Genomic DNA, 18,148 nt, shown 5'->3' with positions numbered 1-18,148 from the left:
GAACTATTACGCTAGTCCTCTGCTGTGTCTGCAACCCACTGGTGCCTCCCCTTCTCCCCTCCCGGCAGAAACCTGTGTCACAGGCAGGGATTCCAAGAGTTGGACGGTTTCTGAAATCCTGTTAATCAAGTAACCCCAATCCTTTTATGGGTTGAGGTGGTTATACGTAGTAAAAGGACAATATTTATCTATTATCCAGCAAAGTCAAATGCCTCTGGTAGCTCATTTAAAGCCACTCAGGATCGTGCACCAACTAGCTTCTTGCCCAAATCTAAATTTGAAACACGCTAAAGTGAAAAGTCGTCACATAGGCAGTTCAACTGAACCCACTTAGAGCCTCTGAACAAACAACGCAACTCGGAGGGGTCGGTCTGGTGTCGCAGCCTCCCAGTCCCTGCCCCGCCCCACCTGCCTTTCCCGTCCCCGGGCAGAGGAGGGGAGGGGGTTTCTAAGGAAACGTTTCAGTCTCGGAAGGAACCGAGGCCCTGAAGGTGGGCCGGAGACTCGTCTGTGTCCCGTCCCAAGCAGGCGAAGCGAGGGCGGCCTCGAAGACAAAGCGGGGGTGAAGCCCTGGGCACCAATCGCGGAGGAAACCGCGGCCTTCCCCGAGGGGAACTAGGCGCTAGGCGAGCCGCCTGTCCGAGCTCCAGGAGGCGGCTGCAGGGGTCTGGGAAGTGTCGCCTCCTTCGTGATGGCAGCCCGGGGCTGGCGTGAGCGACGGGATCGCCTCCAGCTGCCTCACGCAGAACTAGGTGTGGCGCGAATCCTGCGCAAGCCCCGCCCCCCACGGCGCACAGTTACCGCCCCCCATTGGTCAAGAGGAGAGGCTCGCGGCTCGCCTGTTTGAATCGCGCCCAATGGGAGCTCGGGGGCGGAACGGAGGGGACGGGGTGGGAGGTGTTGGCCTTGGGCAGAAGCTCGCTGGAAGTGAACGGGTGGGATGCCTTCTGCTCGGCTCCGAGAGCCGGCGGCGCCCTCGAGCAGCACAAAGTCGACCTGGCCGCCTCGGTAACTGCTTCCTGCGGCGGGCTCCGGGAAGCACTCACAAGGACCTGTAGGCTGAGCAGGCAAGCTAAGGGTCACCCTTGCTCCTAGAGTAACTGGGAGGAAGGTCCAGCTTCCCCATTGCCGGAGATTCAGTACCTGGGTCTGAGGGAGACAAGGGGGATCCCCATTCGACGGGACTTGTGGGGAAAGCCGCATCCCGTTTCCTGTCTCCCCAAACCGTCGCGCCACTTGGTGTTCTCCCGGCTGTTTTGGAGGACTTTGTGCCATTGTCCGACGTCTCCCAAGGATGGAGTGGTTTTTCCCTGCCCCCTTCAAAAAACTACCAAGGGGCTTCTGGAATTCGGGGGCTCACCCACCCCGCGCGGGGGCCTGGAGCCAGCCTTACCTGCAGCCCCCGCCGCGGCAAGGAGCAGGGCGAACAACCAGCACAACCTCATGCTCTCAGCAACGGCCTGGCCCAGGCTGCTGTCCCCTGTTTGCAGTGTCCCCGCTGGAAACCTGGGCTTCGCGCAGCCAGGCAGCGACTGCACGCGGGCCCCGGTCCTTTGCAGCATTTCAATGTGAAGTTTCTGTAGGGGGAGGAGTTTGCAGTGGGGTGATTTTCAAATATCTTCACCTCGAGGCGAGAGGAGGAGTTTCGAACGGCTGATGTGACATGGGCCCCTTAACCCGTGAAACCCTGACTGGGATTCCAGGGCTTTCCAATGCCGCTCCAGGGCCCGCTACTTGCTTTGTCGAATTTAGGTCGCCCGTGCCGAGTCTCCCCAAACTGGAAATGCGTTTCCTGAAAGATGTCCTTTAAATTCTCCTCAATTTCTCATTGCTACTTTTCTCTTTGGTGTCCAAATATTAACTGTTCTTCCAAAACGTCTAATTGTCTAATGGCAATCTCCCCTCTTCCTCAAAAGGCAAAACTAGATGTTGGAAAAATTTCCCCTTCCTTTCTATATTTGCCTTTTCCTTTCTAGGAATTGTATATTGAGTTTAGTCCTATATAGTTTTTAGATCGTTCTTCCAAATCGCAGTATAAATGGTAATCAATGAGGCATTTAAATAAAATCCTTACAGAAGTACAACCAAAAACTGATTTTGTCTTGTGGGATCCATCACTTGGATGAATTATGAGCAAAAGCATCTCATAAATTAACTGACCTAAAGCCCGGAGTCTGGACTGAAATACTGATTTATCCTTTTAGGAGGAGATGAATGAACAGGCTGTTTCCTCTCCCCCAAAGAAAGATCACAACAAAGCAGGGCTGTCAGAGCTGAACCTGACGGCCTAACCCACAGAGGGCTGATGGACAGCAGCTTTTGGGTTTGTGCGGTTGCAGTGGCCCCTTGCCAAAAAGGCTCACGCAAGCGTGTCTGGCAGTCTTGGAGGGTGCCCCCAAGGAGAAGCGGAGTTCTCTGGGGTTTACAAACTGAGCTTGGCAGGGCACACTAAAGCTCTCAGCATGCCTATGGGAAACTCATGAGAGAAGGCAGAAAAGAGGCCAAAAGGGGACAATGGAACCCTCAGAAAAACTGTGATGAATACAGAGGAAGAGGTGTATAAGCAGAGTGGCATTTAAGAGCCCCAGCTTGAATCAGACGGACCTTGGGTGAGTCGATTAGCTTGCACAACCTGGAAAGGGGAGAAAATAATGCCCTCTTCCCTTACTTGGCAGGTTCAGTGTCATAGTCAAATGAGATAACTAGCTTTTTTCACCTGGGCAAATTCACAAGTATGGGCAAGTTCTGGGAGTTATTGCAACATTTATGAATGTGCCACCATTAAACTCCATTCCTTGTACCAGATGCTACTTTTTATTATTTTAAGGCTATAGGTTTGATTTCCCTTCAGAAAAATCACAAGACCTGTTTCTTCTATTTCTTCTGGGAAAGCACTGGAATCCCAGTCATGGCTTCACGGCTGTTGTAAGCCCAGCTTTCTCTTAACTGTCTGGTCGGAGGCCCTTCTCAACAGGCCTGGAAGGAGTGACCAGGAAGAGAGAGGCTTTCCTCGGGAGAGGAACTTAGCTTACTACGTCTCCAGATCTAGTGCTACGTAGATGTAAGGGCAGGCCTGGAAAAGGGCCACAAAAGCTCTGAAAAGAACATTCCTGCCCTGGCTGGGTGGCTCAGTTGGTTGGAGCATTGTCCCCATGCACCAAGGTTGTGGGTTTGATCCCCAGCCAGGGCACATGCAAGAACCAACCAATGAATGCATCAATAAGTGGAACAATAAATCAATCTCTCTCTGCCTCTCCTATCCTCTCTCTAAAAAACAAACAAAAACCATTCCTGGGGTGCAAAGGCCTAAGCAGGGTCTCTAGGACAGCTCTCCCCAAGTCTCCCTTCGACCTGCCTGGGGAAATCCTAAGGCCCTTCTGTCTCTAACACCACACATGGACATACATTGCCCAGAGGACAGGGTCACACTGATTACGGTAACATCTCTACTTCTACTGCTTGGAGCCTTCATTGTTTTTCTGCAATTAGCTCAGAGGTAAAAGTGTGTGTGTGTGGAGTGATTGGAGCTGCACTTGGAATAATAAACATCATATATGGGTTTGCTTTTTTTTTTTTTTTCCGGCTGTCTGTGTTGCAACTGCATCATTTTCTTCTCTTCAGGGTAGACTTTCTCCTAGGTACTTAAAAGTAATCTTTCCGTGGTATCCACTTCATTTGAAAGGTCCTGGGCTTGCTTTGGCTGGGCCGCTGGTTAGAGTGTCATCCAGATATGCCAGGGTTTCAGGTTCAGTCCCCAATCAGGGCACATATAATCAACCAATGAATGCATAAATAAGTGGAAAAACAAACTGATGTTCTTCCCTCCACTCACTCTAAAATCAATAAAAGAAAAACTAAAATGAAAAAATGTTTCTGGGCTCACAAAGTCATCTAAGACAACTCAGGCTAGGTTGTTTCCTCATTCTAATGGATAGCCCGCCTTGTCCTGGTTTTCACCTCTCCAATTCACCAGGCGGCTCAGAATGCAATAGGTCTCCCGCGGAAGAAGCCAGACCTATCGGCAGAGGTGATCCATGGCAGATACTGTCTGGCCTTTGGCCCAGCATCAGCAGAGGAAGAAGGTGTAAGCAACCGCAGGTGTCTTGGGCTTTTCATTAGGTGCAATTAAGGACCAGCCTTGACTTTGTTGCCATCAATTATCTCCTTTAGCCACGTGAGGGCAGAGACCATGGCTTATATCTCCAGCACCTGCCTATAGTAAAGGTTAAATAAGTGGAAGTAAGAAAAAGCATCATGGGCGTGGCTGCAACATCAGGGATGTGCTGTTTCTGAATTCCACTCTCCTTGGGATTTTGATAAATCAGAATTCAAATTTTGTCCTGGGCTGTCAGTCTGCCCTTTCAAATAGAACAGTGGGCTCAACAGAAGCCTGTATTAAGAACATGGAGAGAGCCCTGAGTTGGAAGATGGGGGAGATTCGAAACTGGTCGGGATACCGCCTTGTCCTGAAGGACTTCAGGAGAGAGAGTAAGGCAGGATGGGTCTCAAACACAGGGCGGCACAGTGCCTGAGAATGCAGAGGCCACTGCTGGTATGAAAAAACATATTTGCATTTAGTTCAAACAGCTGAAAACAGCACTGTGGTTCAAAAGTAAAAAGATTTTTTTTTTTAAGATCTGGAAAGAGTGGGGATGCCCACTTTCATCACTTCTATTCAATAACATAGTATCGGTAGTTGTAGACAGCATAATTAGGTAAGAAAAGGAAATAAAAGGCATCCAAATAGGAAAGGAAGAGGTAGAAGAGACATACAAGGTTTATGTGTAGAAAACCTTAACAGTACACACACAACTGTTAGAACTAACACATGAATTCAGCAAAGTTGTAGGATGTAAAGCAACGCATACAAAAAAGTTACATCTCATACACTAGCAAAGAAGAAATTAAGGAAACAATTTCAATTATAGTAGCATGAAAAACAAAAAATTCTTAGGAATAAGTTTAACCAAGAAAGTGAAAGACTTGTACACTAGAAACTAAAATATGGCCCTGTCTGGTGTGGCTGAGTGGGTTGAGCACCAGCCTGCGAACCAAAGGGTTGCTGGTTTGATTCCCAGTCAGGGCACATGCCTGGGTTGCGGGCCAGGTTCCCCAGTATGGGGGAGTGCGAGAGACAACCACACATTGATATTCTTGTCCCTCTCTTTCTCCTTCCTTTCCCTTCTGTCTAAAAATAAATAAATAAAACCTTTAAAAAACCCCTAAAATATGTTGCTGAAAGAAAGAAGACACAAATAAGTGGAAAGACATGCTGAGTGCGTGGATCAGAAGACTTAATATTGCTAAGATGTCAATAGTACCCGAAGCAATCTACAAATTCCCTGAAATTGCTACAAAAATCTCCATGATGTCTTTTGCAGGAATAGAAAAATCCACCCTAAAATTCCTACGGAATCCCAATAGACCCTGAAAAGCCAAAATGATCTTAAAAAGAACAAAATCGTGGGTCTCATATTTCCGGACTTCAAAACTTACTACAGAGCTACAGTAACCAAAACGGTGTGCTGGCATAGGGACAGACACAAAGCAATGGAATGAAATGGAGAGCTCAGAAAGAAGCCCTCACATACACAAATAGTTTTTGACAAGGGTGCCAATGCCCTTCAAAGGGGAAGGATAGTTTTTCAACAAAAGGTGCTGGGAAAATGGGATCTCCACATGCAAAAGAATGAAGTTAGACCCTCTCTTTGTTGTCAATGAGAAAATAGACATTTTATTTATTTGTATTTAAACTTATAAACCAACCAGACGAACTGGTATTATCATGACACAGCTAAATACAAAACACCTTTTATAAATACTTAAGTAAGAAATAAATTAGGAATTGTAGTAAAAGAGCAAAAGGGGCAGAAGGAATCAGTGAAGCATATTATAGCTTAACCATTCATCTGACTTGAGGGTTTTTTTTTTTTAAGGTTTTTTATTTACTCATTGTTAGAGAGAAGAAAGGAGGGAGAAAGAGAGGGAGAGAAACATGGATGTGTGAGAGATACATCGATTGGTTGCTTCCAACCAGGGAACTGGCCCACAACCCAGGCATGTGCCCTGACCAGGAATCGAACTGGTGATCCTTTGGTTTGCAGGCTGGCACTCAATCCACTGAGTCACGCCAGCCAGGGCTGAATTGAAGTTTTAACAAGCCTCCCAATCCCAGAAAACACGTTCTCGCATCTGCTGGAGGCTGAGATGCTTCTGTTTTTGAAATTGCTCATTGAGTACACAGAGCTGGGTCTGTGAGAAGACGGTTCTGATCTTCTGCCTCCTGACCTTGGCTTTTTCTTCCTTTACTGCACTGTCCTCTACAGAAGTGGGCATTACACTGGGACGGTGGGAGAATCAGGGCTGTTCTGAGTAAGCAGGTCCATGGAGGAAGGACGAGGAGAGACAGTCTCCGTGCGGAGTGTCTCAGCACGTGACATTTGCAAGGATGCACAGTTTTCTTCAGGCTCATAAATCTCCGGCACTGGTGAAGGTTCCCAGAATTGGATGCCTCAGGGCAGAGGGGCTTTGGGGAGAAGCCGAATCCACACTCACGTTGCTGAGTTGAAGGAGAGAGAGAAAAACCCAAAGAGCTAGGTGGTAAGATAGAAGAGCTTAAAGAAGTACGAAGATCTCCAGATGTAAAAGTATCAAAAAGCCAGGATGGCGTGAGTCACCTCTGCAGTAACAGGAGCCAACCAGCCCACTCTAGGGAAAGCAGACCCTTCCTTTCACCGCACAGAAAAATTAACTCAACTGGATCAAAGACCTACATGTAAGAATTAAAACTATAAAACTCTTAGAAGAAAACATAGGGGTAAAGCTTCATGACCTTGGCTTTGGCAATGATTTCTTGGGTAAGACACCGAAAGCATAGGCAATACAAGAAAAACATAGGTGAGTTGGACTTCATAAAAATTAAAAACCATTGTACATCCAAGGACACTGTCAACAGAGTGAAAAGGCAGCACATGGAATGGAGAAGCATTTGCACATCCTGTAGCTAATAAGGAGTGACACCCAGCACACAAAGAAACCCCAATACTGAACGACAACAAAACCAAACAGCTCAGTTAAACAATAAGCTAAGGAATTGAATACTCAGTTATTCAATGCTGGTCTCAGCCTATCAATAACCAGTGTTGTGGCTGGGCCAGCCTCTGTGGTTCTTATTGTGATTGCAAAAATGCTTTTCAGAAATATCCATTAGGAAAATAAAAAAGTACACGTTCATTATCTACAGGACCTGGAGATCACACAGCACATCTGGGGCCACACAGCAGAGTCACAGATAGAAAGATTTCACAGGCCTGGGGCACTGCTTTCCTGGGGGTCTTGGGTTGGGGGCCTTGGGGTGTATGAGTTCACTCCTCTTTATTTGGGAATTTAAAACATAAGAGTGGGAATTTAAGGTGCCAGAAGAGAAAACAAACAAGTAGCCCAAATGGTCAGTTATCAAAATCAACCAAGATTTCTAAAACAACAGAGCCCAGCCCTGACTGGTATGGCTCAGTGGGTTGGGCCTTGTCCTGCAAAAGGAAAGGTCGCCGGTTTGATTCCAGGTCAGGGCACATGCCTGGGTTGCAGGCCAGGTCCCCCATCAGGGGCTTGCAACAGGCAACCACACATGGATGTTTCTCTCCCTCTCTTTCTCCCTCCCTTCCCTTCTCTCTAAAAATAAATAAACAAAATATTTAAAACAACGAAGCCCTAGTAGGGGAAAGCAGCCTGGCTCTTTATCTGATTGTGTGGCTGACAATGTACAAATGCACAAAATCCTCACTTAACACTCTGTGACTTTAAAGTAAAGGATTCGTATAAGAAAACCAGTTTTACCGTGGGCTAATTGATGTAAACAAGAGTTAAGCTCCTACAGGGTTTCATCAACTTATAACAATGTTATTTGAGGACCTGCTGTATTTATTCGAAATAGTCATCTTTGAAGTGGAAGCCTGGCAATCAAAGGTTAAGTCAGGCACTCGCATCACAGAAAAGAAAAAACCCGGTCAGGTTTTACACCACGTCATTTCTCTAAAGAAGATGTAAACATGGCAAATAAGCACATGCAAAGATATTAAAATCACTAATCATTAGGGAAATGTAAATCAAAATGACAATGAGATACTACTTCACACTCATTAGGACGGCCATTATATATATAAAACAATGTAAGTGTTGGCGAGGATGTAGAAAAACTGGAACCCTCACGCACTGCTGGTAGTAATACAAAATGCCACGGCCACTTGGGAAGACAGTTCAGCAGTTTCTTACAAAATTAAACATATTCTCACCATATGATTCAGTGATCTCACTCCCTACTTGGTATTTACCCAAATGAGCTGAAAACCCGTGTTCACACAAAACCCTGTCCACACAGAACTTATGTCCACACAAAACCAAAGAGGTTCCAATCTGCCAAAACAGGGAAGCCACCAAGACGCCCTTCAGCTGGTAAATGGATAAACAGACTGTGGTACAGCCAGACGATGAAATATTTAGTCGGAACTAAAAAGGTGAGTGTCAAGCCATACGAAGATATGAAGGAACCTTCAATTTATATTACCAAGTGAAAGAAGCCATTCAGAAGGGTCCACGTACTGCACACTTGCACTGCGCGGCGCTCGCCTTCTGGAAAGGCCCCTACGGAGTCAGTTAACACGTGAGCGGTTGCCAGGGGCTGGCGGGGAGGGATGAACAGATGGAACACAAGACTTTCAGGACAGTGGAAATACTCTACATGACACTGTTATGATGCATGCACGTCATCGCACACTTACAGTCGCCCAAATCCAAAGAACGGGCGGCACAGAGTGAACCCTCATGTAAAATACGGACTCGGGGTGATGGTGTGTCAGCGTAGGTTTAGTGATGGTAACACGTCTCTCACTATGGTTGGGGACGTGGAAAGTGGGGGTCGCTGTGTGGGGAGAGATGGTACGGGGGTCCCCCATTAGCAGCAGAGGATAGGCTAGCTACACAGGACCCCCACTGGATGCCTGGAACAGCGGATAGGACAAACCCTGTGCATACTGTCCCTTTCCTAAACATACATACCTATGGTAAAGTTTATAATTCGGCATGGTAAGAGATTAACAAGAATAAGTAATAATAAAATAGAATAATTCTAACAATATATTATAAAAGTTACGTGAATGTGGTCTTTCTCAAATATCTTGTGCTGTGCTCACCCTTCTGGTGATGAGGTAACACAGTGACGTGTGATGAGGTCCTTTGAGTCTGAGGTTCGCCGGCAAGACTAGCACGAGTCACAGTCTCACAGGCAGAAGATTCGTCCTTACCGTAGCTCTTAAAGCCTCAGCATCTGACTTCGTTCTTTTTTAATTAAGTCTAGAACGTTCACCTTTTCACTTGAAGGAAGCACTCTGCGGCTTCTCTTTGGCATGTCCAAATTGTCGGCATCACTGCTCTTGCACTTTGGGGCCAATATTTAGTAAAAAAGCGTGACTTGACCACAAGCACTCTGATACCTCTACAATCCGCTAACCGAGATGACCACTGAGTGATTAAGGGGCCAGAGCGTCCACAGTGTGGAGACGCTGGACACAGGGTGATTCACGCCTGGCTGGCTGGAGCAGGAAGGTGCCAGATTTCATCACACTACTCAGAACGGCCCACAGTTTAAAAGGTGTAAGTTGTTTATTCTTAAAGTTTTCACTTCATATTGGCTGCTGGTAACCGAAGTTGAGTTAAGTGAAACCACGGATAACGGGGGAACTACTGTGTATGGGAAATCTCTGTACTGGCCACACAACTTTGCTCTGAACCTAAAACTGTTTTACACAAAAAGTTTACTTTAAAAAACTAGGTTTAAAAAAGTCCAGAAGGTGAATCAGCGAGAAACTTCTTCCCTCTCCAGGGCCCCAGTTCCCCTCCCTGCTGACAATTAGGACTGCTTCAGTGGCAAGTGAGTCCTTCTAGAAAAATTTTAAGCACATACAAGGAAGTAAGCACACCATAGTCCCCTCCTTCCTTTCCTCTGGAAAGCATAGCGCCTGTGCACTGTTCTGCAGCCTCTGCTTTCACTGCATAACGTCCCCTGAAGAATGTCTCTGGATCAGGAGATCAGGCCACCGGTGGACAGGATGTCAGCAGGCTGGGGAGGTGCTGAGGTGGAGACCGGGAGAGACATTAGCTGAAGGGTGGGGTGCGCGTGTGGAATGGTAGGCAGTGTGGAAATAAAATTGGGATAGACACCAGAGGCTTTGGCATGCTCCTTGAAAGGAGGAGACTATCTGGGGGGAAGTGGGAAGCCTTTGAGGCCATCAAGGTTGGGAGAGGCAGAATCAAAGTGATAAATGAGGCAGATGACTCATCAATTAGGTCATGGAAAGGACAAGGGAGAGTGACAGGAGGCCTTGGCAGGAGTTGGGGGTGGGGGCGGGGAGAGCAGGAAGTTCATGTGTCTTCATTTATTAATCCACATAAACCCCGAAATGAAAAGTTCAGCATGAACGGTCCTCACCTTGTTATGGTTTATAAAATACGTCCGTGTAAAATGCACGGCTGACCAGGTGGAGACTGCTCCCAGGTGGAGAGCTTCCTGAATGGTATTGATGTCCCTGGAATGATCTCGAAGGCCCTGGAAAGCTTTGGAAGTGAGGGAAGTCTGGCTGGAAGCGGGAGGACTCAGCACTTCGTCTCCATTAAAGCCACGCTGTGACCTTGGACAAATCACTTCTCCTTTCTGGGTCTCCTTTCTTCCTGCTTATTCCTCATGTAACAAACCTTTCCTGAGTCTCTACTCTGTTTCAGGAACATTCTAGATGTCAAGGACACAGCAGAAACAAGACAAAGATCCCACCCCTCCCGGCGCTGATGTTCCTCCAGTGGGGGAGACAGGCAGGAAACACACCGGCAAGATGATTTTGGATAACCAAATTCACGAAAACACGAAGAGGGTGATTGGTGGGAGAGGGGCCTGTTTTATTACTTTTTAATTGAGATACAACTTACATACAATGAAGTGTACAAGCCTCAGGTGTTCCGCTCCAGAGATTTGTTTTATACTGTCACAGCTGCATAGCCGCCACCTGGAGCAAGATAGAGAATATTAGCAGCATCCCTCACGCCACCCGGCTGACCTCAGGTAGTGGAAAGGAAAGGAGGGCTCTCCGAGAATAGAGACATTTCAGGTAACACCAGGATAACACAATGGAGCTGGGAAGGGCATTGTGGGCAGAGGAAAGTGCAGGTACAAAGTACCTGAAGAGGGACTGAAATCGGAACATTCCAGCAGAAGGGAGGCCAGGTGGCTGGATGGAGTGAGTGGGGGCAGGTACTGGCAGGCAGGTGACAGGGGCACGTGGTGCAGCGCTTTGTGGGCAGCAGGGAAGACTTTGGTTTTGGCCCCAACTAAGCTGAGAGCCGTGGAAGGTTCAGAGCGCAGAAGGGATGGGACCTGGCTCAGTGCCCACAGGCACCCTCTGGCCTCTGTGGGGAGAACAGACCGAAGAAGGGGTCCAGGGTGGGAGTTGGGAAATCAGGAAAGAGGTGCCTGCCCGGCCCAGGGGAGCGATGGCGGGGCTGACCTGGGTGGGCCATGGAGGTGATGAGGAAGGGTCAGGTTCTGTTCACATTTTGGTGGAGATGCCACAGGAGGTCCCAAAGGCCAGGATCAGGGTTTCACTTGCAGGCAGTGTTCTTGTTCTGCAAAGGCGGAAGGCACAAGACCTGGCGCAGCAGAGCTGAGTGTGTGTCTCTGCACGTAGCTGAGAACAGACTCTACGTACCTGAGTTTCTGTGACTGCTGAGTTGAGAGGTGGAGGTGGGCGGGCACGAAGGTGGGCTGGAGGGCGGGACTCTAGTCCAGTGAAGGCTGCATGTCAATTCTCTGGGTAGCAACTGGTTTCCCCCTTGGGAAGCTCATAGCCCTGCATTCCAATCTGAGCAGGCCAGTGCTTTTCACTCCATGTCCTCCTATGATGTTTGATGTCTTAAAGGCTCTGTCATTTCCAGGTGTGACTTATTACTTGTGTGATTAAGAAAAAGTGAAGTAACCTAGACACAAAAAGACAGATACTGTGTGATTCCACTTGTGGGAGGTCCCTAGAGGAGTCGGAGTCAGAGAGAGAGAAAGTAGATGGTGGGAGGCAGGGGCTGGGGCCGGGGCTGGGGAGTTAGTGTTTGATGGACTGAGTTCCGGATGGGGAAGAAAAACAAGTTTTGGAGATGGCAGGGGGTGATGGCTGCGCAGCAATGTGAGTGTACTTTAATGCCACTGAGCTGGACACTTCACAAGGGGTTAAAATGTACATTTTATGGTTATGTGTATTTTGCCACAATTAAAAAATAGAAAAAGGCCCTGGCTGGTGTAGCTGAGTGGATTGAGTGCTGGCCTGTGAACCAAAGGGTCGCTGGTTCAATTTCTGGTCAGGGCACATGCCTCGGATGCAGGCCAGGTCCCCAGTAGGGGGTGAGTGAGAAGCAAACACACACTGATGTTTCTCTCCCTCTTTCTCCCTCCCTTCTCCTTGCTCTAAAAATAAGTAAATAAAATCTTTTGAAAAAATAGAAAAAGTAAGAAAAAAAACAGAAAGAAAGGAAGGAAAGGGAGGGAAAGAGAGAGAAAGAAAAAGAATGAAAGGAGGCAAGGAGAGGAGAGGGAGGTGGGAAAACGGAAAGAGAAAAAAAAAGAAAGGAAAGAGGGAAAAAAACCCTTTGGTCAAAGCTTCTGCAAGCCACACATTCAACCTTGGCTCCCACAGCCTCTTGCATCAGCCATGGTGAGCCTAGGCCTCAGGGTCAAGGGCAGCACAGCCTCCTGGACCGGCCTTGGGTGCAGGTGCAACTGGAAGCTGCTAGCGCCTGCATCTAGGGCACTCTCCTGTTCTTCTCTGATTTAAAAAATTAACTAATAATTGCGGCAAAATACACATAACAAAATTTACCACCTTAACAATTGTAAGTGTGCGGTTCAGTGGCATGAAGCACATTCATGTTGTGCAATCATCCCGCCTCCAGAACTTTCTCATCTTCCTGAACCAAAGCTCCGTCTCTATCAAACACTCACCCCCATCCCCTCCCCCAGCCCCTGGCGTCCACCATTCTACTTTCTGTCTCTGTGAATCTGACTTCTTTAAGTACCTCATGTAAGTGGCATCATACAGTATTTGTCCTTTCATGTCTGGCTTAATTTCACTTAATGTCTTCAAGATTTATTCATGTGATAGCATGTGCCAGAACTTTCTTTTTTTAAAAAAAACTGAATAATATTCCGCTGCATTATGTGGAATATTAATGTGGCTCACCACATTTTGCTCATTCATTCATGTAGCGATAGACGCTAGGGTTACTTTATCTTTTGGGTGTTTGGAATAAAGCTGTGGGCATGGGTGTGCATATCTCTTTGAGTCCCTGCTTCCAAGTCTTTTGGGTGTGTATTCAGAAGTGAAATTGCTAGATCATATGGTGATTCTATGTCTAATTGTTTGTGGACACTTCCCACTGTTTTGCGAAGCAGCTACACCACTTCGCATCCCTTTTCTTTTTTATTTATAGAATTCCAATCCTGTTTCAGGCTATAATGTGCCCAGTTAAAAATACTTTCCCAGCAGATGACACGATACTGTGTATAGAGAACCTTAGAGATTCTACCATAACACTACTAGAACTGATAAATGAACTCAGTAAAGTAGCAGGATACAAAATAAATATCTAGAAATTAGTTGTGTTTTTACACACCAATAATAAACTATCAGAAAGGCAAACTAAGAAAACAAACCCATTTACAACTGCATAAAAAAGTACCTAGAAATAAATTCAACCAAGGGTGTAAAAGACCTACACTCAGAAAATTATAAGACACTGAAGAAACTGAAGAAGATACAAATAAGTGGAGGTATATACTGTGTTCATGAATAAGAATAATTACTATGATGTAAATGTTCATACTACCCAAAGCAAACTATAGATTGAGGGTGATGGAGCAATGGGGGTATCTTCTCATTTACCACCTCTAGGGGAGGGCCTGCCAAGAGGAAAGCCCCCAGAGAGGCAGAAAGAGAACCAACACATGGAGTCCTGAACTTATGGCTACATCTGAGCACCTAGATACAGCCATGTCTGAAGGTACCCCTTGGATTTTTCAGTTACGTGTGGCAATATATTCCCCTTTTTGCATAAGCCATTTTGGGTTGAATTTCTGCCACACTCAACTGAAGCTCCTGCCAGATATGACAAACTCTTATCCTCTAAGGCTCAGCTCAAGTGTCACCTCCTCCCAAAGATCCCACCAGCTTCTACTCCCACACTGCTGGTTCATTCCTCTTGTGCTCTGCCATGATTACCCTATGCATCCATATGGTCACTAGACCGGGACCTTCTTAAGGGTCAGGGACCTCATTCTCATTCATGGCAATACCCCCAGCTCTCGAATGGAGCTCAATAAACAATGAATGAATGAATGAATGAATGATAAATGCAATGCTTCCTTAAGAAACCTTAGTAGACAGCAGGGGTTTCCATAAAGTCACCTCAAAGTTACTTAAAGAATGACAATTGGCATTTTTATTCATTTATGTGCATTTGAAACCAAATGAAGTCTTATGTGCATTTTTCTGGAGAGAGGAATATTAGTTTTTATCGGATTCTCAAAGAATAAGAGGTTTACAACTTCTGCCTTATAAAAAAAAATCCCTCTATGATGTGGAGGTCAATATATTAATTCAGTCTGAATTTGGTTGTGTCTCATCTTATATAAAACACCCAGTGCTTGAACATGTTTTCATCGAGTAAACTTTGGTTTCAATAAGAAGAGTCTTTAATATTAAATGTCTGTTTTCCTACGGAGAATATGGGGGAAAGCATTCATTCCCTCCCTTTAACAAATGGGAAAACTGAGGCAAAGAGAAGGGAAGGGGTCTGCCCAAGGTCACAGAGCAGGTTGGTGCAGAACTGGTCTCCCCTTTCCCAAGCTATGCCCCTCCACTTGATTTTCTCTGTTCAGCACCAATCCTTTTCCTGCATTTGGGAATCTGTCTCTCAGCTGCCTCCCACTTCAGATATTCCCAAGGCCAGATATTCACTTTCCCAGCATTCACTGCACAAGAACATGAGCACGTGATCTGGATTCAGCCAATTATATCCTCACATCCAAGATTCTGGCTCCAGAGCCAGGCTGCGGATCTGGCACCCATTGTCCTTTTGATTCTGAAACTACCCAATCTGGTTTGCGACATCTGCAAACAAGAACCTACTTGATAAAATGTCTAGTAGATTAAAACTGAGCTGAAGTAACCTATGTCTGGGGCTAGGAAAACCACTGTGTCACCTGAAATTCTTGGTCTCACAATCTCCTACTTAGAACATTCCTCTGAGGTTGTCTGAATTTCACGTATTTTCATTGTTATCTTTGTTTAATTATAGCCCCATACTTTTTGTTTGTTTTAAAGATTTTATTTATTTTCAGAGAGGGGGAAGGGAGGGAGAAAGAGGTAGAGAAATATCAATTGGCTGCCTCTCACACATCCCCAGTTGGACCTTGCCTGCAACTCAAGGCATGTGCCCTGACTGGGAATCGAAACGGTGATCCAGTGACCCTTTAGTTAGCAGGCCGGTGCTCAATCCACTGAGCCACACCAGTCACGGTACTTTTTTTTTGGAAAAAAAATTTTTTTTAATTCAAATATGATTCTGATCATTCATGGTCTTAGGACATTCAAATACTAAACCAAAAGAAACAAATGTTAAAGATTGGTGTTCAGACATCATAGCCAATGACCCCACTCTTGCCTATGGTCTCGGCAACATAAAACCACATCCACAGCTCGGTGGCTACCAGACAGTTCAGCGGAGCTTCCTCAACTGTGAGCTGTTTGCAGCACCAGTTTGAGCACTGATGACTGTGTTTTTCAAGCTCTGAACAGCTGTTGGGACCTCAGCGGGGGTTGGAGGAATCAGCTCAACCTTGGCCTAGTGACAAAATGTGGCCACTTGAGGCTTCAAGGCTTCGGGTAAGTCTCAGCAGCATTAGCCAGCCTGGGGGCCTTCTCTGTAAGGTTACTGACAAATTGGGACAAGGTTCTAGGATGGAAATCTAATTATAGCATGTACTTCAATTTAAAAACCTTACAAAGTAGAAAACTTTGAAGCTTCTGAGAAGAAAGCAATACCCACAGACACCCACAATCAATTCAAGATGATCAGTGTATTTTATTTCTTCTAGTCTCCTCCCCCATATGTATATGTATATATTTAAAACCTATAAATTTACATATATACCCATTTAAAATAAACATTTTTAAAAGTAAAACTATACATTTTTATGAAATGGGATTATTTTCTATACGCAATGTGGTAGTCAGTGTATTCTTCTAGCCCCCCTTCCATTGTTCTTTTTGTTCTCAAGGGAAGTTAGTCATGGCCATATGACCTGATTAGATCACAGACATTTTCCGGGTTTGGAAACCTGTGGAGGCAAATGTCCAGACAGAATCTCCAGTTCCTGGGTTGCTGAGTGACTATTACAACACAAACTCACTGTGCACAAAGCAAAGAAATCACCCTTAGTTGACTTAAACCACTTCGATGATGGGGATATTTGTTACAGCATCATATAACCAGCCTGTCCTGACAGATACCATTTTTTAAGCCTTATTTTGAAATAATTAGACTCACAAGAAGTTGCACAAATAGTAGAGAGAGGTCCATTGGCCCCTTCCCCCAGCATCCCCCATGGCTGGTAACACCTCACATAACTATAGTACTTTATTAAACCCAGGAAACTGACATCAGCACAATACAATTAACAAGACTATTGACTTAACTCAGATTTTATTGACCGACACCATTTTGCAGCCCATTTCCTCCCTTTCTGTCATATATAAGGCTTTTCTCACACTCATGAAATGATGTTTAACGGCTGACCAGTATCTTCCAGCCGAACCTGGGCAGGCACTGCCACCTCATCACTGCTGAGCACTTGCATCCCCACCAAAACCACGAAAATAATACCCCTTCATATTTTCGTATCTGTAATGGTACCCTTAAGAGAAATTCCTGAGGAAAGGGTATCAACATTTTAAATTCTTACCGTCAAATTTCTTTTTAGAAAGCCGCAACCAGGTACAACCACGGATATGAGGGCCTGCCTTCCATCACCTTGCCAACACCGTATGTTATCATTTAACAAATCTTCACCAATTTGTGGGGCTTCTAAAGGTAAATAGAAAATCGGAAGGACTCCTCCACTGTCAGTTCCTCAAAGTGCCAGTATTTACTCAGCAAACAAGCTGGGATTTTTCTGTTTCCACCAATTCCTCTCTCCCACACCCCCCTCCCGTTTGTTACTTATCAACAAGCCTTCACAGGTGTCATGGAATATGCTTTGAAAACACACTTTGTAGGATTCTTTTAGGGAGGGCCTACACGCTGCCTCCCCCAGAATGTCAACAAAGGCAAGAAGAGGAAGGAGAGTGACATTTGAGAAGAGGCCCAGGGAAAGATGGGCCAGACGAGGCATTATGGGATGAGGGACACCCACTTGTCTGGAAGTCTGCGGTGCAAAGTTTCAGTGTGGCTAAGGTTTAGTGATATGGCTGGAGAGATGCCAAGCTCAGATAATCAGGGTCCCAAGTGAACTCAGGAATTTCAAGTCTAGAAGCCTCTGGCCATCTGGAACAAACGGCAAGGCAGCAAATGAGGGTGGAAGCTAGGGAACCAGGGAGGAGCTACCTCACTGGTCCAGACCAGCAGTGGTGGTGGTGGTGACTCGGGTGGGGGTCAAGGATGGAAGAGAGTTGGACGGATTGAAGAATTCCTTAGAAAGGGGAGTGGGCTGAACTGGGGGACTGACTGGATGGTGGAGCCTGAGGGGAAGGGATGACAGCTGAGTTGAACTGCTGGGGGCTAATGGGACCACCTGTGAGGTGGAGACACAGAATCAGGGAGCAGAATCAGGTGCGGGTAGAACACGATGAGTTGGGCTCTGGCCACCTTGGAAGCAGATATGCTCCAGAAGATACAAATGACCTTGCTGCAGAAATCTTTGAAACCGTGACATCAACTAAAACCCAACTATTCTCTTGAATTAAACATTGGTGAGAAATCTAGAAACGGTTCTTAAAATGTATGAACATGGGTCTAGGCCTCACCAGATTGGAGAAGCTCCCAACTCTGTTCTCTTATCCTT

The 18,148-nt window shown here is 46.1% G+C and overlaps 1 protein-coding gene and 1 pseudogene across 2 annotated transcripts in view; both read right to left on the bottom strand.

Moving 5' to 3' along the window:
- Positions 1-1,577, bottom strand: part of LDLR (low density lipoprotein receptor) — a 34,040-nt gene extending 32,463 nt beyond the window's left edge. For both annotated transcript variants that reach the window (XM_053911674.1, XM_053911675.1), the window contains exon 1: positions 1,394-1,577. In XM_053911674.1, the coding sequence (XP_053767649.1) occupies positions 1,394-1,562 (169 nt within the window). In that variant the 5' untranslated portion in view covers positions 1,563-1,577. The remainder of the gene's footprint in view (positions 1-1,393) is intronic.
- A 14,141-nt stretch (positions 1,578-15,718) lies between these two features.
- LOC112301406 (ATP synthase subunit g, mitochondrial pseudogene) lies at positions 15,719-16,945 on the bottom strand (annotated as a pseudogene).
- Positions 16,946-18,148: the final 1,203 nt, after the last annotated feature.

Source organism: Desmodus rotundus, chromosome 9 (assembly GCF_022682495.2).
Source record: "Desmodus rotundus isolate HL8 chromosome 9, HLdesRot8A.1, whole genome shotgun sequence".
NCBI classification, from domain to species: domain Eukaryota; kingdom Metazoa; phylum Chordata; class Mammalia; order Chiroptera; family Phyllostomidae; genus Desmodus; species Desmodus rotundus.
This window is presented reverse-complemented; position numbering and strand designations above follow the sequence as displayed.